Here is a 24455-nt window from a genome sequence, read left to right as displayed (position 1 = left end):
AAACAGGCAGAGGACAGAGAAGAGAGAGAGAGCAGTGCATCTTGGGTGACTCGCAATGACCAGGAAGTTGTGGAACTATAATCTCGCTCTCAACATAAAATGAATTTTAATTGTAATTCCGCCCATTTAAAATATAATATGTACCCAATCGAAAATCTTAGTTGCGTCGATATCGTTCATGTGAACTAGTTTGTTGAAGCTTATTCATTATAAATCGCTATGACTGCGCCGCGCCGTACCGCATCGTGGCCGTACCGCGCATCACTGCATGATGTAGTGTCTAGCAGGAGACGTCTATGCAAGACTATAGTAATCCACATAGCGATTTATTTTATCATTTCAACAAATATTCACTGTGTATTCACTCCATCTTGTTCCAAAATGTTCCTATTTATCATGACAAAGCAACAAATGTAATTAAAATATAAATATCAATTTAAAACTACACTCTCGCCATTAATATTAATGGTAGAATGTGGACTTTGTCCCACTGCATAACTCCGCCCCCGGTAGCAAAAGAGAATGATTTTTCTGGTTGGCCAGTCAGGGACCAATCAGAAGGGATATATCCTTATCCTCAGTATCCTTATAGAACTCCAGTGTCAGTATAACAGCATCATTCATTCATAACCCTATGATTGTTATGAATTATGATTCATTCTCAGTCTTAATTATGGCATCACATCATCCAGACCACGTGGGTTTAGGGAGCGTCTGTATTAATACAGACCACAGACACATCACCGCACCGAGCTCAGGGAGCGTCTCTGAATTATTGATGTACAACAAAAAAAAAAGGGGGGCGTTTTTCCTTTTTTTCAAGCTATGGGGGCTTATCAATAATGAATAGAGTTTGATATTTACTAAAGTGTTCTGGGGAGAGGGAGAGAGAGAGAGAGAGAGAGAGAGAGAGAGAGGATTGTGTGTGCGTGCGTGCGTGCGTGCGTGCGTGTGTGTGTGTGTGTGAGGGGGAGGGGGGGGGGGGGGGGTCAGTTAAAGACATCGTTGGCATGGTAATTGTAACCGCGGCGATGATAAATAAGGCATGAATGGACCGGGCAGATATTATCATATTATCATATGGAAATAAGATTCATTTTCTCGCATGCAGCCTGAAAAATTTGAATAATAATTTAACAAAATATTATCTATAGTTCCCACTTGACCCTGAGGGTCAATAAAAAAAGAAAAGAAAAAGAAGGAAAAAAAAAGAAAAGAAAAAGAAAACGTTGCACATCTCGACCGCACGAGAGAGGGAGAGAGAGAGGAAAAAAACTTGTTTTACAATTTACAATCACCCGGTTCCCTGGAAGAAGTAGCCGAGTCAGATTTATTTTGCTCAAAGTACTAATTTCACAATGTAGAAATATAGTGTAATTCTTTTTGTATTAAAAATGCTTCTTGAGTATCAAAGCCCGTAAGCCCCCACCCCGTCCTTTTTTTATTTTTGCCTCCCAAACTTTTTATTATTTGTCAAAAGGGTCAAGGTTCCAAAATGGCCTATCTACAAGCTCATAATGTGTTGCAATGCAATGCATAGTGAACTTACAAATACAAAAAGTATAAAACAGGTCTTAACTTAAGTGGTTAATGTTTTGTAATAATAATCTAAATATACAAAGTAACTACAGTAGCTACCAAATAATTGTAATCCACTAAAAAGTCCAATATTCGCCTGGGAGATGTCGTGTAGAAGAAAAAATTAAATAACTCATATAGACCGTCGCAGGTTGATGATGTCATTTGTCCAACCTTGTAGAATGTATGGATGCGTGTTGTAATAAAAACATAATTAAAACATTGTGTTCATGCTTGTTTTAACTGTTTAATTGTTTTAACCTGCGGAAGTATTATGTTTTATTTATTTTCATGCTTAGTTTAAGGACGACCAGTTACCATCCATTAGATCCATCAAAAATAAAGAAAAAAGAATATTGTGAAAAGGGAAATGTTCTTGAAACTTTCATATATTTTGTGAGACTTTCATATATTCTATAGATACATTGCACCTTCAGTGAATTATTGCAAACCAACACTGAAAACAAGGATTTATAATAGAGAAATGTCAACCTTCTGAAGTCAGAGTAGCTTGAAGTCCAGTGGGAAGTTTCTGTAGTCAGTTGCGATTTCGGGGGGTTATGGCATCTATTTATTTTTGATGGATCTGTAAATTGTTGGACCACGTATCATTGTTTATCTTCTAAAATATACTGCTCAAAGAAATGAAGGGAACAAAATGTTCCCTTAATTCTTTGAGCTTTCTTTGAGCAGTACTACAGTATACTATATTCAAATAAATTCAAATAAATGAAGGGAACATTTTTTGTTCCCTTCATTTCTTTGAGCAGTTTTTTAGATACAATATATATTTATTTTAATTTTAGTTATAAAGGGCAATTATAATGTTTTAAGGCATTATAAGGCTTCTTATTAGCCAGGGATCATTTTAAAGTTACTTCACCCCTCTTCCCCTCTGGTAAAAAGCAACACGGTAGCGTTTCAGAGCGTTACGCTAGCTAGCGCTGAGGGAAATGTATTCCCTCTGACTCCAAGCCCTGAGTTTAGTTCTTAGAATACATTTTAAAGTGAATAAAAGCGGCCTCATTACCTGGCAAATGAAAGGAGAAAAGAGACGGCGGGATTATATATCACTTTCACTCCTTCAAAAGCCAAACTCCGCGGAAGAGTGAGGACTGAGGAGGAATATTAATACGCCTCCTTCTGTTTTCCCTCCAAAACACTGAGGAGGAATATAGTGTTTTCCCTCCAAAACACTGAGGAGGAATATACGACTCCTCTGTTTTCCCTCCAAAACACTGAGGAGGAATATACGCCTCCTCTGTTTTCCCTCCAAAACACTGAAGAGGAATATACTGTTTTCCCTCCAAAACACGCAGGCCAAGCTGATGTTTTAATTCAGACCTGAATCCTCACAGTTTTCTAATGTTTACTTGAAAACAAATATGTATCGTAGATATTCAAAGGCAAAATCTCCACAATCCTTCAAAAATAGGGTGACCAGACGTCCCGGTTTGGCCGGGACAGTCCCGTTTTCAAGCTGCGTGTCCCGACAAATATCTCTAAAACACCAATATGTCCCGGTTTTCAACATTCACTACAAAATTGTCCCCGGTTTTCGCCAGAATCAAAATAATAGTAGCTGTTTTCAGTGCTTGCATAGACATTTATCGTGTTCTTTTCATGGAAACATATGCTCACAATCAGAAAACATGAACAAATTAATTGCGTGTCTGAATTCAACACTGAGCCTGTTTGTCAATCACTCACTGCCTGTTTGCAACCCTGCGGTGTGTGTGTGCGCGTGCACGGACATTAGAGAATGGGCACGCGCGTGCGCGGTAACGTGCGCATTGCTTTTAGGGTCCCGGTTTTAGGCAACAGTGGTTCGCGTCCCGGTTTGAGCGGCTGAAAATATGGTCACCCTATTCAAACAAGCTCTGTGACGCGTTATATGAGCTTGTATATATACCTGCTATATTTCCTGAATGGCTGACCCATTATGCTAAATATACAGTATCTCACATGTTAAATGACACAGAGATGCTCTCTGTTATCGACGGCACGGTGCAGGGACAGGAGAACAGCAGCCATGCAGTGTCTCCTCTCTCCAGCAAACAGCTCTAATCCTCTTTCCTAGATGAGCTGCTATCAATATTAATCTGGGATTAGAGGAATAAAAAGGGTGAAGCGGCGTGAGCTGAAATGCTCCCCGGCTCCTCACACGTCGCTCTCTCTCTCTCTGTCCGCTAGAAAGCTCCTGTGTACAAAACCTTTACTTCTCAGTACATGTAAGAAGGAAACATAATGAAAGAAAGAAAGAAAGAAAGAAAATCAAGTGTTTCAATGGATCCAATTTAGTTATTATTTAGTTTAAAGGTGTATTCAGTGATAATGAAAGTGGCCGGGGGTCATCTTGTCCCTTACTGGCCTTACAGCGTGGAAATGTTTAGTTTTTTATAGATTTTTTACACCATTATAATGTTCTCGTTCTGATCATTAGACCCAATCACTGAATATCGGGAGGCTCCAGCTTCAGGAAATGATTGATACTGATTTACTCCGAGAATGTGGCATTTTATGAGTTCAGTAGTTTGCAATCTAGACATTTAGCAGACGTTCTTAACCCATTCTGAGCCCCAGAAATTAACGGATTATAATGTCCAGAGTGCCTCTCGCTGGCTCCATTAACGGCCAGTATCTTATTTTGAAGGCCAGAAGTCCACAGCGTAAACACTTCCGGTCTGCCGTCATCGCGTCCTTCACCGGAATCGATCATTGTTTACGTGGTGTCATGGCGGATCGGATTGATGCTTTTCAACATGTGTTTTATAAGCGAGCATCTATTGCCATCTTCGCTTCTAAAGTGTTGTTTTGAGATAATGGACATTAAAGATGAGATCCCCCGTCTGCCTCAATGTTATGGGATTACTATTTTGTGCTCGTGGATCCGTGATGATGATAAATCAGCGACGGAGATCGGCTCGGGACCATCCGCCATTGTACACGGTAGGATAACCGCCGTTACAGTAATATATTACTTTTCGCGAGATATCTCGGGAATGGCACTCGAGATACTCGAGTACATTTCACGAGATATCTCGGGAATGGCACTAAATTCAGAGCGACTGTGGTTCTCAAAACTTTTATTTTGACCATCATAACTAAACATCGTAACATAACTACGGCCATACTCTACTCTGATTGGTCAAGGACTGGCTGGCCACCTCTGAAAACCGAATCTAGCTATGCTCGTAACACGGGCCATGGTGGAAGTCCTTATATGGTCAGCACACATTCTAGTGAGGAGAATGAATGGAAAATGTACCAATTATATTTTTATTTGAATGAGATACAATCACTGAATATACCTTTAAAGGTAGGGTAAGTGATTTCACCAATTGGGTCTATGTTCTGATAGTACTAGTTAGAGTGTCTGGTCCATATTTGGACTTCAGCCTTATCCCCTGTGAGCAATGGCGTCAGTTCAGAAAAAGCTAAGGTATGGCAACATGACTGGTGTCAAGACACCAGTCATGTTGCCATACCTTAGCAACAGGCATGATACATTTATTTTAAAAAGTACATTTTATTTTTTTCCCCCCGTTTCTACAGTTTCTTGGGCTGGATATGGCAGCCTGGAACGGTTGTTCAAGTGCAGCTAAACTTGTTAGTAAACGTGCCACAATTAACGATAATGCATTGCACCTGTGCAGCTGACCAGCGGAACCTGGGAATATACCATCTTGTCAAGATGGGGAGAATACAAGTGTGGAGAATATAATTATTGCGACCGTCAGGTCGCATTTACTACCAAAACCTCCACCGGCTGTCCGTCCGTCCCTGAGTCAGTCAGTCAGTCACACGTCACACGTCACACTTTTGCCCTGCTCATATCTCCACAACCGTTGCCCCCGTCCATGCCAAATTTTGCACACACACTCCTTACCTGCCAAACTACAACCTCCAAGGACCCCCGCAGCTCCAGGTCCCTGGGGGACCCCCAGGTGTAAAAAAATGTCCGTCCGTGACTCACACGTCACACGTCACACTTTTGCCCTGCTCATATCTCCACAACCGTTGCCCCCATCCATGCCACATTTTGCACACACACTCCTTACCTGCCAAACTACAACCTCCAAGGACCCCCAGAGCTCCAGGGACCCCCAGGTCCCTGGGGGACCCCCAGATGTAAAAAATGACCAAATGTGCAAAAATGACCAAATGACCACCCCAACGGGCCTGCTCACGGGGAATTCCCAGGGACCACCGACTCCTGGTGCTCCAGAACGGATGCAAAAGTGGTGGCGCCCCCAGTGGAGGACCCCCTGCCACTGCAGCGCACATAAAATGCCGTAACTCGGGCTAGGAGCCACCGGGAGAGCCGGGGCCGGTACCTATTCGTCCGCCTCGGCGGCGCGGAGACCCCACCCCTCATTTCTCACATGGCCCTCTTCTATCGCCACCATGAGGCCGATTCTTGCAAAACACATTTTTGGACACTGCTCCTACAATTTTTGCCCTAAAATCACTGACATCGCTACACAGTATGTCTACACTCATGTCATCAACATGGATCTGTCCCATATAGCGCCACCTTCAGGCCGATTTTTTAAAACACATTTTTGGACACTGCTCCTACAATTCTTGCCCTAAAATCACACAAATCGGTACACAGTATGTCTACACTCATCTCATCAATATGGATGTCCCATATAGCACCACCATCAGGCCGATTCTTTTCAACCACATTTTTGGACACTGCTCCTACACATTTTGCCCTAAAATCACGCTGCGACCTGGCGGTCGCTTATCTCCCGATTAGGGAGTCTTACTGGTAATACCTTGTTAAAGTGACCATTTTGTTACATTTTGCATTTGTAGTTATTTTACTGTAATTTAACAACATAATAACCAGCGCAGATATACAAAGAGACATTCATGGATTTATATTTAAAAGTAACTTTTATTTCCCCCCCTGGACCCAGGGTATGGCAGCTGCATACCCCTGCCATACCAAATTTACGCCCCTGCCTGTGAGGAGGAAAAAAAACAGTTTCAGTTGCTCCACCAAAACTGGGACAAAAAATATATATATTCGTTTTGGCTGGTCACTGCCAAAATTGCATGCATTGCAGGCTCTACCGTGCACGGCAGATGGGGCGCTACGTGCGCTATTCTCCGTGCACGGCCCAGGAGGGCTCTACGTGCGCTATTCTCCATGCACGGCCCAGGAGGGCTCTGCGTGCGCTGCCATATCCATATAGCAGCGGCATTACAACGGCTCTTACAGTAATTGTGATATCGAGCTCGCTGCTGATGTGTGTCGCCCATAACTCTGAAACAGCATCACTCATAAAGACCACACACGGACTGTACAGTATATACCTGCTGTGTGGCTGCATGGCATAGAAACCTGATCAACCCTACACCCCCACCCGTTCACTCAGATCAGCCAACACAGGGATGCTGACAGAACCCTGGCTAAAAACCTCATGGACAAAAATCCACTCGTCCTAGACAATTTGCCCTCCTGGCCCCCAAACTATGGAATAAACTCCCTGTCGCCCTTAGAACAATAGACTCACTCCCTAGCTTCCACCGTGGACTGAAGACTCACCTCTTCAGACTCCACCTAAAAACCCATAGCACTACTGTAACAAATTGACCATTATATGGTTAGCATTTTTTTTCCTTTTTTTTTTTTTTTACTGATGTGTAGGTGTGTGGTCTTGGTCTACCTATGTTATTGTTTTTCTAGATTTATATTCCTATGCATTTGTAGTATTGTTGTTGATGTACTGAAAAATTATCTTGCTTATTATTATCTTGCTTATTATAATAATGTAGGCCTATTACCTGCTTATTGTATAGTCGATTTGGATTAAAAGCGTCTGCTAAATGCCTAAATTGTAAATTGTAAACTAAAAGCATCCACTCTGAGAGTGTAACAAAGGATACAAATAGTCTGTATTATTATTATTACACTCTCGGCGTACGGTACATCCCTCCAACTTGCATCTCTGGAAGCTCGACCTACAGCGGTACCCAGTAAGACCCTTAACTCTGAGAGTGTACGAGACCCAGACTGACAGAGTGAGAAGGGAGGGCGGAGGGTATATGAAAAGACACCGAAAAACTAGCATAGACGGACTAAGAAAAAATGGGCCCCTGGGCCCCAAAATGCAAAGGGCCCCCCTTCTTACGACCGCACAGCGACATAGCGTTGGTGTGTGTTCCGTGTGCGCGGCACAGCCGCGCCAGAAAGAAATAGAGTTTTTAAAGTCCCAAAAAAAGAGCCCCTGAAATGTATAGAATATTGTGTAGATAACATAGTAGCTATTCTTGAAAACATTTTGGATGGGTTTATTTTCCCTCTCCCCTAAAAACAGTGGTGCCAGGTTCAAAGTTATTATATGCTGTGTGATAACATTCTTCATCATGCTTATGTTAGCTGCTAAAGCAACTTAAAAGAAAAAAATAAGAAAATCTAACACTACTTTATATAAAATTGGATGCTGACTTATTTATTTTAGATATATTATTATCTATATTTTAATAATACATTATTCATTATACTTCTTGCAAGAGTTTGGCCCCTATACATTTGATAGGGCTTTTTATGTTTATGCAAAGAATCTGACTTGTCCCAGGCAGCCAGGTAAGGCTGGTGGTAACACATACTTAAAGGACCATACAGTCAAGTGTTACAGTATATGATGCTATGGTATGAATGAGGGGGCCCATTTAGATTAATCGGGGTAGATAACATAACAGTTATGTTATCTACCCCGGTTTATCTACTACCACTACATTGTTTTAATGCGTGGACATTAGAAAATGTAATGTTGTTGTTGTTTTGAAGTCTTATAGATAAACTGAAGAGCTAAACACTTACAGTATAATATGTATCATGGTGTTTTAGGAATATTTGGGGTTATTTTTTACATGAACGAATAAAATAGTGTCTGGCAAATAGCGCAACGTTAATAACAGGGACGCGGTCACGCGGTGGCTCAAGCTGAGGGGCCCCCCTAGCTCAGGGGCCCCTGGGCCTGGGCCCATTGTGCCCGTTGGGTAATCCATCCCTGCGAAAAAGGCATCCAAAAAGCCACTGAAAAACGCATCCAAAAGGGCACTCAAAAATGCGACCCAAAAATGCAACCCAAAAAGACACCCCCAAAGGACGTCCAAAAAGGCACCCAAAATGCACTCAAAAATGCAACCCAAAAAAGACACCCCCAAAGGACGTCCAAAAAGGCACCCAAAATGCACTCAAGATGCAACCCAAAAAAGACACTCAAAAGTCACCAATAACGGCACCTACAAAGGCACGGAAAAGGCACAAAAAAAAAGGCACCCATTAAGGCACGCTGAGCGAGTAAAAAAAGCCTCGGCCTCTCAGGTCCGTTTGGATGTTTCTCTTTTTTTTCATCCTCTCAGCATGCGTCCGTCCGTCCATCCATCCATCGATCCTGCCTCTGTGCCAGCCGTTCTCCAAACCTCACCCTTCCTCCCCCTCTCCGGCCCGTTCCCGATAACATGACGTCAGGCCCTCACTGCGCCACTCCTCCCTCCTCCAAATAAAAAAATGCACGATTAAGCATTTTTCTGTTGGCTCGTTGATTGACGAGCGGAAAGGAAAGGAAAGGAAAGGCAGGGAAAGGCAGGGGCGTCGCACCAAATTCTGGGGCCCTGGGCACAAGGATTCACTCACATTTTGTGCTTTAACTATTGAGAAACAGCAGATATACAGCCGGTGCCGCGCTGCGAGCTTGTAGATCTGCTATTTTTGAAAAAAATAAAATAAATAAATCGTGAAAATTGGTGCGGAGGTGCTAAAAACTTTCCATGTGAAGGACCCCCAAAATGGTATGTATTTGGCCACGGGAACCCCATCACAAAATATTTAGTTCCAGGGACCCCCCCCCCCCCAGAAGCAACATTTTAGTTACAAACGTTCACTTAAAAAATGCTCAAAGATTTGCACACATTTTCATGACTTTAAAAAAATAGCAGATATAAAAGCTCGCAGCGCGGCACTCTGCGCTGTGAGCTTGTATATCTGCTGTTTTTCAATAGATAAAGTATAAAATAATTCCAGGCTCCTCCACATTGGGCCCTAGTAACTCAGTCCCACTTTTCCCCCTCGCCTTGTGACGTCCCTGGACAAGAGTGATGTTAATGCAACAACACTGCAGCCACCATGTCATGATGTCATGATGTCATGATGTCACAATGCCAGGGCTTCATGTCCCAACACCTCCCTACACAGGGACTATTCCTAGCCTCGGATCGGCCGCACAGCGCGTCCCGACGCCGTTCTTATTATTAGCCCTTTCAATCGAGCTCGCTCTGGTCGCCACGCTTTTCTTTTTTCTTTTTTTCTCTCTGTAACGAAAGTCGCCGAGGGGAAGCGGTGGAAGGTTTCGTGCCATTAAGCGATGGAAGAAATACTTGTATTCGCTACTTACGTGAAAGTAGCGTATACGGCGATGAACACGTAACTCTGTTCACGAGTAAAAGTCCCCGCGCTCAAAAGTATAGGGTCAGGGGTACATACTTTTTTTGGGGCACTTTTACTCGAGTGGAAGAAGTAGAAAAAATACGTCGGCGTGGCAGCGTATTTAACCCATTTAGGTCTAGAATTATTGAATGCTTTAACCAGTGAAAAATAGCAGATATACAAGCTCACAGCGCGGCACCAAGTGCCGCGCTGCAAGCTTGTAGATCTGCAATTTTTGAAAAAAGTCGTGAAAATGAAAAGGTTTGAGCACCACTGACATAGTAGTCTCTCAAGAACAGACTAACTGAGCTCCAGTTAAGTGAAAAGGACCTTTTCTTTGACGATGGCTGGCTAGATTGCTGACATAGAAACATAGGTTTTTCGAAAAACCTTAGAAGGATTCAAAAGACACTTGTAGAATCGGGTCAAAATTCTACAAGTGTCTTTTGAATCCTTTTCAATGGTTAAAACATAAAATAATGATACACAATAATGTGTACACCGTTCTAAATAGGTTAAAGAGTAGATAAAGTAAAAGTAGTGTCGGGGCGCGGCCCCGCCTCTCGGTGTGTGTCACTCTGTAACGCTAGCGGCTCAGGGGAAGTGGACCAGGGATTCGTTTCCTGAGGGTCAAGGTGGGGTCGAGGAGGGAGCTTGGTCACGGCGCTGCGGGACGCGTGTGGATTACAGCCGCGCACGCACACACACACACACACACACATGGATTTCAGCCGCAGGACACCGATGGAGTCATGGAGTCAGCGTGCACGCACACACACATTCAGGTAGAAAACGCCTTTCTCCATATTTTAGCTTTTTTTGCGGTATTTCATAAATGTACGCGTTACTTTGTCGTAGCCTACAGTGTGTACAGTGTCACATAAAAAGTAGTAAAAAAAAAGTCAGTCGACAAGATCGTGCCGTGCAGCAAAGCGTGAGCTTGTAGACGGGATGTTTTTGAAGGCGTGTGCGTGCGTGTGTGTGTGTGTGTGTGTGTGTGTGTGTGTGTGTGTGTGTGTGTGTGTGTGTGTGTGTGTGTGTGTGTGTGTGTGTGTGTGTGTGTACATATACGGAGGTTGTCTGCTGCACTGTAAATAAGGACTCTTTTGCCAAGTAATATTTAAACAATATATGAAGTGAAATATACTCAATATAATTGCGTCCTTGATTTTGTGGCTATTATGTGTTAATGTGTTAACCCAACTTAAATTACATTAGTACTATTTATAGAGAAGTAGGTCAACTCAATATTATTGAGTGGTATGAACTCAATATTTTTGTTTAAGTGTTAATTAATTTAGTTAGTTTCAATTTAATTTACCCATACTAAATGCATTACATTTAATGATATAATATGAGTTACATTTACTTAATTACAAGCCAATAATATTTACTCAATGAAATTGAGTGTAAATAGTTGCCATAATTTGATTGAGTAGATCATGTATATTGTTTTTAACAGTGTGTGTTTGACATCTATGCCAAAAGTATTGTATGTAACAATGTTCTGCCCTATACATGCTCTTTGTAACTGTAACTGTTTTCCTAATTATCGGACTGCACTGATATTGTTTATTTATGTCCTTTGTACGAGGCATTCTTGTACTTCTGCCTATGTGGACATAAATAAACATCTCAAATGTGTGCGTGCGTGCGTGCGTGCGTGCGTGCGTGCGTGTGTGTGTGTGTGTGTGAGTTGTATAAATATAGAACCAATTAGAATGAGGTATTAACAAGAGCTGGTGAAAATGAACCAAACAACACTAAATAATGATTGCATTGTATCCATTGGAACACATTGGTTGCTTCGTTTTATTTTCTGAAAAGTAACCGTTTTGGCCGTACTAGTTTTACACCCGACAACGACAATGATACAAAAAAAATGATGTATTCTGTGGTCAGATGCATCTCATCAATTTTAGTGATTATGTTGCGAGGAAAACGTTGAGATAATAGCCATTTTTGGTTAGAACTGACTGAAAATAACTTTAAGTGTCCAAAAAAATTCCAAACATTATCAAATGATCTCGCGGCACCCCTGGACTGCCGTCACGGCACCCCAGGGTGCCCCGGCCGTCACCCCAGGGTGCCCCGGCCGTCACCCCAGGGTGCCCCGTCACCCACTTTGAAAACCCCTGCTGTAATGTATTGTTCTGTTTATTGCATTCTCTGTATTTTTGTAAAATCTCTAAAATGAGTTGATGCATCTCAAGGGGTTATCCTTCAATAAAGGTCATAATTAATCTAAATCCAATCAAACTAGAAAGGTGAAATTCTGAACAAATTGCAATTGTGGTTGCACTGATGTGAGTCGCTAGGAATCCACTCAGGGGCGTCAATTGGGTATGGCAGGGGTATGCAGCTGCCATACCCTGGGTCCAGGGGGGGAACATAAAAGTTACTTTTAAATATAAATCCATGAATGTCTCTTTGTCTATCTGTGCTGGTTATTATGTTGATAAATTACAGTAAAATACTACAAATGCAACATTTTACAAAATGGTCACTTTAACAAGGTATTATAATGATATTCTACCCATCTTGACAAAATGGTGCAGGTGCAATTCATTATTGTTAATTGTGGCACGTTTACTATAGCCTATGCCAAGTTTAGCTGCACTTGAACAACCGTTCCAGGCTGCCATATCCAGCCTAAGAAACCTTAACTTAAAAAAAACTTAAAATAAATGTATCATGCCTGTATCACGCCTTTGCGCGCGTGCAAGACACCAGTCATGTTGCCATACCTTAGCTTTTTCTGAACTGACGCCACTGGATCCACTGGGAAATTAATTCCGTCTTACCGTTTATATTACAAATGGTGTCAAGTAAGAGAGAAAACTAGAGAGAGAGACAGAGACAGAGACAGGGAGAGAGAGAGAGAGAGAGAGAGAGAGAGAGAGAGAGAGAGAGAGAGAGAGATTTGATTTTAAGACCACTTTATTAAAACTGTTTTACAATACAAGAAAACGCATATCAATCAACTTGTTCTATTCATTCTTTTTTTTTTTTTTTTTTTTTTTTAGAAAACAACCTGTAAAATGCCATCGTTCGTGACCGTACATAGTGCGTCGCCTACACACCACACCTGTTCAAACCCCCCAATGTCCCCTACTAGGCTATAGTAGGCATGTTCTATTTTAATGCAAGCTGACATTATGCCCTTGGCCATCGACAAGGGATCTACTGATCCTAGACCCTTGACCTGATTCTTCCTGGTCTTCCAGATGGACAACTTAACAGTCCCATACAAAAAGTTAACCAATGTTACAAAGGGTCTTCTGCTGCTGCTATATTTTGGGCCAAAGATAAAGTTTTCGAGAGAAAAACTCTCCCCTAATCGCATAGCTACACCCTCTGCAAAGGCTAACACCCTGTCTAGTCTGGGACACTCTACAAACAGATGAAACACAGTTTCATCCCGTCTACAAAATGGACACCCCACCCCGTTACTAGGATCTAGGTGTGCCAGATACCCGTTTGTAGCTATACCCCCATGTACAATTCTCCACTGGAGATCACCCACCCGCTTTTCAACGGGGGGTTTATACAGGGACCGCCAGCTACCTTTCGGTGTAGAGCCTGGACCAAAGAATTCATCCCACCTCGATGCCTTCATTCCTCCCAGAGAACGCCGGTGTGCCACCTTCACACACGTGAGATACACTGCCTTTTTGCTTGTGTCCTCAAAGTCCTCCAGCTCTGGAGTTGTGTAAGACAGGAAACCCCCATCCTCCTGCCAGTCCTCCACAGCGGCAGAGACTGTCAGTGCGGGGAAGACATACTCTCCCTCATCGTCCCACTGGTCACAAACAGTTCGTTGGTCAATAAAGGCTCTATAAGGACCGGGCAGAGATCCCCGGACCTCCTTGACCATCATCTGCAGCCGCCTTGAAGAACGTATTCTGGCCCTCTCCCCCAGCTCCTCCACCGATGTTCTGGTGGCCTTGAGGAGATGGCCTAACTTCACACAGCCTGCTTCCCTCAGACTGTTGCATACGCTGGCAGAAGAAAGCACTTTTGACACAATGAAATCGTTATGAAAAAGGGGTTCTTCAAATAACCACATCCCTGGTGTTGCATCAGGTACTCGGTTGGCCCTTAGCACCTGCCAAGCCTTCATCACTGAGTGGTAGAAAGGTGTGAGTCCTGTGAGGTCTATCTCCTCAGGTTTCAACAGGAAGAGATGCTTGTCATACCCCATCTGTCCTCCTCTCCTCAGCAGTAGCCTTGCAGTGTCCGCCCAGCTTACTCCGAAGTGGTACAACAGTCTTTGCGCTGTCTGCAGCCTAAAAGCCCTGACCCTTGAGGGAATGTCTATGAGGCCTTGCCCGCCCTCACGCACTGGCAGGTATAGGGCTGCAGCTTTAATCCAATGTTGGCCTGACCAAAAGAAGTTCACCAGCGCTCTCTGTATCTCCTCGATCAGGCCTGGTGGGGGAGGCAGGATAATCAGTCTATGCCAAAGCATCGAGGCGATTAGGTTGTTGGCAACCAGGACTCTACCCCTATATGATAACTGCGGAAGCAACCATTTCCATTTGGACATTCTGGCACACACCTTCTCCAGTAACCCCTCCCAATTTCTCTTCTGAAACTCCTCTGTCCCTAAAAACACCCCTAGACATTTAAAACCTTCTCTCTCCCACCTTAACCCCCCTGGCAAACTGGGTGCTGTCCCTCCCCCCCAGTTCCCAACCTGTAAGGCTCCACTCTTCTCCCAGTTAACCTTTGCAGAGGATGCCTTCTGGTATACCTCCAGGCTGTCAGCTAACGCCTGGACATCCCCTTGTCCCCCTATAAAAATATTAATATCGTCCGCATAAGCTGACACAACTCTACTTGGACTTTGTGGTAGCCCCGGTAGGGAAAGCCCTGTTAGTTGCTCCCTCAACCTACATAGTAAGGGCTCTATGGCCAAACTGTACAATTGTCCTGAAATGGGACACCCCTGTCTTATGCCCCTGTTTACAGGTACGGGGCGGCTCAGACCACCCCCCACCTTCACCAGACATGAAGCCCCCCTATACAGCAGCCTAATCCATTTTAAGAACCCCTCCCCAATCCCAAAGGCTTTTAGTGCAGAGAATAAATACAAATGGTGGACTCTATCGAATGCTTTCTCTTGGTCAAGCGTTAGAATTCCAATGTCAACCTCATACAGTTTAGATATGTCCATCACATCTCTCATTAGAGACAAGTTGTCCATAATAGAACGATCTGGCACACAATAAGACTGGTCCTTATGAATGAGCAGTTCCATAACGTAGTTCAGCCTGTTGGCTAAAACCTTAGAAAGAATTTTGTAGTCCGTGCAAAGAAGTGCAACGGGCCTCCAATTTTTAAGAAGTGTTAAGTCCCCTTTCTTCGGTAACAGCGACAGAGCAGCTCTTGTGCAGGTGAGGGGTAGGGTGCCTCTCTGGAAGCACTCACGCAGTACCTCAAGCAAGTCTGCCCCTATAACGTCCCAGAACTGTTTATAAAAGTCTGCCGGGAGGCCGTCGATCCCAGGGGCCCGACCTGACGCCATTCCCCTCACAGCCTTAGTAAGTTCTTCCATGGACAGAGCAGTATCCAGAAAGGTGCGTTCCGCTGATGTCAACTGCGGCAGCCCCTGCAGTAAATCTGCTGCACATGCCTGGTCACAGGTCTCTGCTCTGAACAGGTCGGTGTAGAAGTCCACTGCATGTGCCTTCATCTGGGCTGGGTTGGTTGTGACGCTGCCATCAGGGAGCCGGAGACACACCATCTGCTGTCCCCTCACCACCTTCCTCTCCAGATTAAAGAAAAAGGAAGTGGGGGCATCCATATCCCTGAGGCTCGTGAACCCGGATCTCACTAATGCACCTTTAGCTCTTTCATGCAAAAATGAACTAAGTTCCTGTCTTTTCTCCTGCAGACCTACACGATCTCTATTATGGTTGGCAGCAGAGAGATTAGAGTTCTCCAACCTGGATATTTCCAGTTCTAATTCTTTAAATATCTGATTTATGTTACTTGTTGAGAAAGAGGTGTATTGTTGGCAAAACACTCTTATTTGTGCCTTGCCCACGTCCCACCACTGACTCACAGTCTCAAACTTCTGCTTTTCTGCCTGCCACTGGGCCCACAGGATCTTAAACTTCTCACAAAACAACTTATCCAGGAGCGGTTTGCTATTAAAATGCCAGTAGCTTTTTTGTCTCTGTGTGGATGAGAGACACAGCTCCACCACCACAAGGTGGTGGTCACTAAAACCCACAGGAAATATATGGCTGCCTTTGAGTCTTGTACTTATGTCTTTGGAGATATAGAATCTGTCTAATCTGGCTGCACTACTAACATTATCAGCCATCCTGACCCATGTATACTGGCGTGTTGTTGGATTATTAATCCTCCATGCATCTGCTAGGTTAGCCAGACAGGAGGATGACTGTGTGTGTGGTTCTATTCCCACCCTGTCTACTGTAAACTGGATGGTTGAATTCCAGTCCCCCCCAGCTATAATGACCTCCCCTTGGGCCTGTTGGACTAACACCTCTTTTAATTTATTAAAGAAATGTACTCTTTCACTGCCCACATTAGGAGCATACACGTTGAGGAAACAGAAAACACTGCCCCCTATTTCTGCCTTAACCATAAGTGCTCTCCCCTGTACCACCTCCACTGTACTTAAAACCTTCACTCCTAGGCTCTCTGCAAAGAGAATGGCTACTCCAGCACTAAAATTAGTCCCATGGCTTAATATCTCCTGTCCCTTCCACCACAGCCTCCAATCTACTTCATTATTTATGTCACTGTGGGTTTCCTGTAAAAATACTACGTTTAACTTTTTTTGATTGACAACCTCTGCTACTAGAGCCCTCCTCTGTCTATCCCTCCCTCCATTTATGTTTAGGGACCCAACTCTTAGCCCTGCCATAAAAGCAATAGGAAAGGAAAACAGTAGGAAAAAGTACAGTAGTGTAAAACACCTGTGTTGCCTAGCCATTTGTACTTAGTTATTTTCCTTCATTTTTTTACATTTTCTAATAGTTTTCCTCAATTCAGTGCAGTGCTTCTTTAATCTATATCGTTTTTTGGTAGTTAGAAGGTCTAAACCAGCAGTTTTCTGCACATCTGTAGCACTCTTTAAGAATTTCTTAGCGTCTGGGAAATAGTTAGACACATTTATTGCCTTGCCAAACGTTTCATTCAAAAAGCTGTTAATTTCCTCTAGAGAATAAACGTCCTCCTCACCTCCCTGTGACGACTCAAGCTCTGCTTCGGACTGGCTCATTGGCTCCTCGTTGTCAAGGCAATGCTCGCTGTCACTCACCGTTGGCTCCGCCTCCGAGACAGCTTGGCTCGTTGTGATTGGAGCCGGCGCAGCCTCTGTACTGTCCTGACTGACAGCTACGCTCTCGCTCTGTGCCTGTGGCTGTATCGGTTCCTTCTCTCGTGAAGGTCCCTCAACTTGCTCATCCACAGTAGGTTTAGTTTTCGGGGCTGCGGGTGTTTCCATCACCGCAGCCCTATTTTCAGTCTGTGCATCTGAAACAGCCTCGTTCTCCATTGCATGCTCCGGCGGTGCCGGCTGCTCTGTAGCCGTGTCTGTCGGGGTGCTGTTAGCAGCTCTGCCCGTAGCCTGCCCTTTGTGTGGACAAGAGCGACGTAAGTGTGTAACATCCCCGCATTCAAAACACTTCATGGCCCCAGCACTAGCGTAGACAGTATAATACCCCTCCTCATATTTAACCCGGAATGATATCTCAAGGGTTTGAGAAGGTGAGTTGAGAAACATAAGCACTTGTCTGCGTAGGGACTGAACATGTTTGAGTTTAGCGTCCCTGCAGCCTAGAGGAACAGACCTAAACCCGCTCGCTAACTTTCCAAATCGTACGAGCTCACGCTCCAGCAATTCATTGGGAATGAAAGGAGGCACACCAGATATAGTAACTCTCGTAGATGGAACAGATAAAGGCGATACTTGTACAAGCGCATCATGTATGAAAACTCCGCTTGTAACTAGCTGGTTAACATGCTGCTCTTCTTTTAAGAAGACAACAACAGCTTTATTCATGCGGGAAGCATACACCAGGTTATCATGGCCAACTTGCTCACCCGCTGCCAACAACACCGTCTCTACGGTGACTGTTGGTTCAGCTACAACTCTCACGCCATGTCGGATAGACAGGGAACGCGTCTCCCTAGACGCCATCCCTGTCTAAACCCGACCAAATTGGCCGAAATCACCGGTCAAACAAACTGCGCAGACACTATTACCTTATCGACAACAGTATAATACAACCATATGATGTGAAAAAAAAGGGGGATAAAGGAGATAAGAGGAAAAAGACAGACAGAACTCTCCTCAGCCGCACCGCTCTGTGCTCCCAGAGAGAGAGAGAGAGAGAGAGAGAGAGAGAGTGTGTGTGTGTGTGTGTGTGTGTGTGTGTGTGTGTGTGTGTGTGTGTGTGTGTGTGTGTGTGTGTGTGTGTGTGTGTGTGTGTGTGTGTGTGTGTGTGTGTGTGTGTGTGTGTTGGCTGCTCAACAGTGCCAGTTGGTCACCAAGGCCTGCCACTGGTCAACCAGCGGTATTGCAGTTGCTCTGTGTGTGTGTGTGTGTGTGTGTGTGTTGGCTGCTCAACAGTGCCAGTTGGTCACCAAGGCCTGCCACTGGTCAACCAGCGGTATTGCAGTTGCTCTCATACTCATACATAGTTACATTATGATACACACACACACACACACACACACACACACACACACACACACACACACACACACACACACACACACACACACACACACACACACACACACACACACACACACACACAAGCTTGGGAGCGCTTGCACCGCTAAAAAACAAAGAAACAAAAAATATAGATAATATATTATTATTAATATAATTGTAACTCATAAAGTTTTGTGCAACTAGACTTTAGAAGACTTTATTATGTCACTATGACTAAAGCTTCTTCCTATTCCTGGCTGCTGCAGGCTGTTATATTTAGTATAGGAATCTGCAATCTGTTTTTCTTTTGAGTTGCTACATGAAAGGGCAGTAAAGGACAACAGAGGTGGGCGGATAAAGCACAGTCCTACACATTGGTCTTTATTTCAAACGGCACAGTTTAATGACTCAAGACACAACTCCTCCTCTCACTCTCCTTTTCACTGCACAAACCTTGAAACGAGTATTGGTCCAAGCAGCTACTGTATCTATTGTCTATAGCAGCTGATGGTTCCCTGCAAAAATGGACAAACTTGAGTCAGATGTAACACTTGCCTAGGGTCTCCATGGTAACTACATTTTCCAAACAGTCTTCTTTGTTTTAAAGGTCATACTGTACACAACCTGCAGAGAGACGGAGAGGCAGAATGTTAGTTTGCTCCTTTTGATTTGGTATTTTTTTATTGGCAATTTAAAAGCAATTGATACTGCTGAACTGGAAAAAGCTAAAACGTAAAAATACACATGGGAGTTGAATATCGAGCCATCTGCCAGGGTTAAAGTCGTTAACAACCTACGATATGGGAATATTACAACTTATTTGTATACCATTGTAGTATAGTTAAGTATATCACCCTCCAGGCCCATACTCTGATTCCTTGAATTCTCAGAATTTCTATCAAGTTTACTGATGATGTAATATTTATGTGGACATAGGCCTACTGTAGATAAAGATATAGCCTTTGGCACCACGTTTACTTCACCCACACATAGTAACCCTAATCCTGTAGCTCTAAATTCCCATAGTAATCATGTTTGTTCAGTATCAGCTCTCTAGTGAACAGAAACTAAGTTTTCAGGTCGGGATACCAATAGACCTTTCCGTACTTCAATGCATTACAATGAGGAGTTCCAGTTCGACCTTGTTATAAAATGAAACATGGAGATATAGAATCACAGTGCTTACTGAGGGTGCCATCGTGCCAGATTTATACTTTGGTGTGCGACTCCTTAGTACGACAAAGTATAAATCCGACTTTAGAGCCACCATCACTCTAGTACTCATAGCAACCTGCCATCGCTATCAATGATTCTTGAGTCTTTCAACGGCGAGGCAGCTGGTAGCGTATGTTTCTGAGGTCATAAAGCAGTCACACTCTGGACTGCTTTACAACCACTAAGAGGAAGTAAACGAGAAGCCATAAAGATCCACTACTTTAGGATGACATTGTCTGAGAGTAGTCTACCTTGCGTCCTCACCTCTTAAAAAGTGTACAAAAGCTGCCGAATGTCAACAGCGTGAATTAACAGAGGAATGATCCTGGCTGCATGGTGCACTGTGTGATGTAACCGGAGTCATCTAATCAGAGAGTTCTGCCACTGCGGGGTCAGAAACAGCGCTGGTCACGTGGTTCATTGTCACTTTACACCTCAGACTTCAATGCATTCTGTAAACTTCCGGTTCTTGGTTTGTCACTATATGCCAATAGATGTGTGCGTGGAAGACCTGGCCCCATGAAGTGAACGGGAGTGACGCCACTCTCTCTATACAACGCTCTGGATGTAACCAAATGGACACGTTACATTTTGTACACTCTCAGAGTTAAACACAGAGGATTTGACTGTGTACTTAACTCAAACAGCAGGTGCAAAACGACTGTCCTCCTATCCTGCCCCACATGATCCAGGATGGAACAATAGTGTGCACAGGGCTGGATTAGCTATAGGGTGGCCGGTGGGGCTGTGAAGTACAATGTTGAGGTTCTTTGACTTGAGTATTCCCATTTTTCGATAATTTATACTTCATCTACTCCCATACTGTACATATCTGGCACACATTTTTAATCCACTAAAATGTTTTGAAAACTGCAGATTTACTGTCCTTTACTGTCATTATGTTCTGTCCTCATGTTCCTACTGTCTTGATTTTCCTGATGCTTTGTGCACACTTGTGCTGTGTGTTTGTGTGTGTGTGTGTGTGTGTGTGTGTGTGTGTGTGTGTGTGTGTGTGTGCGTGCGCGTGTGTGTGTGTGTGTGTGTGTGTGTGTGTGTGTGTGTGTGTGTGTGTGTGTGTGTGTGTGTGTGTGTGTGTGTCTTTACACATGTGTTGCACTAGTCTCCTGTTTGTGTTTAATTAGTGTAATTGGTTGCATAGTTTTGTTGCAACCAGCTGCAGCTGATGATGCCATGCTCATACGTACAGACGGACGGACACACACAGGAAAATGTAGATCAGCTGGCACCGCTAAACATTTTATAAAGGTTTAACCCTGTATTAAATCACACAAATAACAGTACAAATGTAGCAACCTTAGATGGGTATAATGTCTAACATGACTATTATGATAATCCCAATAGAATAGAAGAAAATGACTGGAATATTATGGTCTTCTATTGGTCAGTATAGCCAACAGAAGACTGCGGTAGTTCAGAAAAGCACCAGATGCGAGTGTGTGAAACTGTGTGGGTGTGTGAAACACCCAGATAAAAAAAATTAAATAACACGTTTTTTTTGCCAAGATAATCTGCATAATATTGAAGTGAATAAGAAATTCTCAATTTACTGTAGTGGAGCTCAGCTATACTCTATTTCTGCCACATTTCTCTTAATGCTCGGGTCTGACTCTGACCTGATCAGCTGCTAATGTGTAGTAGCCGGGAATACTACCAAGGTACTTACAGTAGTAGTTTGCTTTGAGAAACACTTGTTTTAATGTGACATTTTCTTTTATCTATTTAATCACTTTGTTATGGTTGCCTACGTAGTTACTAGTACTTTATCTTTCATTTATACCAGATATTGTTCTCTTGTTTGTAAAGCACACTGTCACAGTTTGGAAAGAGTTTTTTTTACCAATTATTTGGGAGCCACGTGCAATATCCTCACAGCCCACAGGTTGAGAGCCACTGCCTTAAATCATCCCTTGTGTGGAAAAAAACAACAACAAAATAAAAACAAAACACTGCACTATCCTACTCCTATGGAGTGATGATTTAATGAACTTATGAGAGGTGAGAAGTGACAACAGACAAGGCAGAATTGCCAGAGACTACTGTACATGCAACTGGCATATTGCAGAATCCACTGATATTTCAATCATCAGACAATCTAGCTCCATAAATATTACAATAATCAGGTGATTTCAATAATCAATCAAATGGTCTGCATTTATATAGAGCCTTTAACGCGTTTTACAATATGCATTATATTCACCCATTCCCTCACCAACAGCAGAGGCCACCATGCAAGGCACAAACCTGCTTTGATGATTTAACCACTTGAACCACTTTGTCTTCTCTAGGCTGGATTACTGCAATGCACTACTTATCGGGATCCCTAAGGCCGCGCTCACACATGTGCGTCACGCATCATCATCTTATCGTCTGAGAATGGCCACTGGGGGCGCCGTACTAATGCATTGTCAATGGAAGGTTGTTTGGTTTTTTGTCGTTGCCGTGTCTCTAGCTCAACCGCAGCCTGTACGCTCTTGAAGAGACACGGCAACGACAAAACACCAAACAACCTTGCATTGAGAATGCATTAGTACGGCGCCCCCAGTGGCCATTCTCAGACGATAAGATGATGATGCGTGACGCAGATGTCTGTACGGCGCCTAACAAGAGCCTCCAGAGGCTTCAGAACACTCAAAACAGCCCTGAGAGCGCGAAAATACGACCACATCACATCACACCCATCCTTCACTTCACTCTCTCCCCATCTCCTTCCTTCAGGACTGAATAAGAAATCTCTTTTCTGACGCATCAGTGCATCCACAGCAATGCTCTCCCTTACCTCAAAGAACTCCTTACCCCACACAATATTAGTAATGAGATTCTATGTATTTATGCTGTAGGCTCTTGATTGCATTATTTATTGCTCTACTGTCTTCCTGTATGTATTTTCTTGCAGTGTTGTTTCTGTTTAACAGAGACCACAATGGAAATAAGTCGCAAGACTTTTTTGTGTTTGTATTGTATCCTATCCTTGACGATGTTGTAACTTGTTTTTCCTGTATGATGTCATGTCTAAGAAAATCGAATCAAGTCAAACCACAAACCTCCTCTTGCAGCCTCCGTTCTACTAATACCAACTTTCTACTTCCAGGTCCAAGCTCCACAATCGGGCCTTCTGCTCTGCTGCTCCATGTCTGTGGAATGTCCTCTCTGACCCCTGGAGAGCACCACAGTCTACTTATCTCTTTTAAAAATGGACTAAAAATCTACCCTTTTAACAAAGCTTTTTCATTTTTTTTATGCCTCGGGTTTTTTTTTATCTACTTTTTAACACTAGTAGTCTTATGTTGTTTTTTGTTTTATTATTAAAAGCCTGTATACTTACTTCACTATTTCCCTCTACAGTTTTTTATTCATTCTCTTATACAAAGTTATTGTCACGTTAAACATTCTGTGCCAATTCATTCTTGTCCTCTCCTCTCCACCAGGTACCTGGGGATCACACGGCCGCTCACCTACCCAGCCCGGCAGAATGGTCAGCTGATGGCCAAGATGATCCTTGGCGTGTGGCTCGTGTCTGCCTCCATCACCTTGCCTCCGTTCTGTGGTTGGGCCAAGAATGTGCACACGGCCGGCGTGTGCCTGATCAGCCAGGATTTTGGCTACACCATATACTCCACAGCTGTAGCCTTCTACATCCCTATGCTGGTCATGCTGGTCATGTACTACAAGATCTTCCGGGCAGCGCGCAAGAGTGGCGCCAAACATCGCTTCACTGACCTGGCGCGTCGGCAGCGCTACGAGCGAGCGGAGATGACAGTGATGGCGGTCGCTGCCAGTGAGGCACTGCGCATGCAGGGCCTGAAGGCCCCCAGCGGAGTTGGAGGCAGCGCCATCGTGCCCGAGGAGTGCGCCACCTTATCGCGCCTACTGGGCCGTGAGCGGCGCAACATTTCCATCTTCAAGCGGGAGCAGAAGGCGGCGACCACGCTGGGGGTGATCGTGGGGGTCTTCACCGTGTGTTGGTTGCCATTTTTCATCCTGACCACGGCCAGACCTTTTATTTGTGGTGTGGAGTGCAGCTGCATGCCCATCTGGCTGGAGCGCACGTTGCTGTGGCTGGGTTATGCCAATTCACTCATGAACCCCTTCATCTACGCCTTCTTCAACCGTGACCTGCGCTCCACGTACCGGGACCTGCTCCGCTGTCGCTATCGCAACATCAACCGCCGCCTGTCAGCTGTGGGCGTTCATGAAGCCCTGAAAATGTGACGAGCAGAAGATCCTAAAGTGGCTGTACAGTACCTGTATAATTGCAGCTTAAAGGGCAGCCTGTGACTGATGGGTTTATAGATGGTAAATGGACCGCATATACCAAACATACTGCCTTTCTAGTCGGTCCTTCAGAGTGCTTTATTATTGTATTCGTATTCACCTATACACACACAGACGGTCGGAGGAGACGCAAGGCACCAACCTGCTCATCGGAAGTAGTTTGGGGTTAAATGTCTTACTCAAGGACACTTCGACACGCAGCCAGGAGGAGCTGGGGCCGGGGGG

General features: G+C 44.0%; 1 protein-coding gene across 1 annotated transcript in view; it reads left to right on the top strand.

The window, feature by feature from the left end:
• The window catches only part of htr7c (5-hydroxytryptamine (serotonin) receptor 7c), a gene marked incomplete at both ends in the record, with an annotated part of 66956 nt that extends 42789 nt beyond the window's left edge, over nt 1-24167 (top strand). The window contains one exon of the mRNA XM_080738537.1: nt 23384-24167. Within this exon, the coding sequence (XP_080594663.1) occupies nt 23384-24167 (784 nt within the window). The remainder of the gene's footprint in view (nt 1-23383) is intronic.
• Nucleotides 24168-24455: the final 288 nt, after the last annotated feature.

Source organism: Nannobrachium achirus (genome assembly GCF_963921795.1).
Source record: "Nannobrachium achirus genome assembly, chromosome: 12".
Lineage (NCBI taxonomy): Eukaryota > Metazoa > Chordata > Actinopteri > Myctophiformes > Myctophidae > Nannobrachium > Nannobrachium achirus.
The sequence above is the reverse complement of the archived record's forward strand: the minus strand, read 5'-3'. Positions and strand labels throughout refer to the sequence as shown.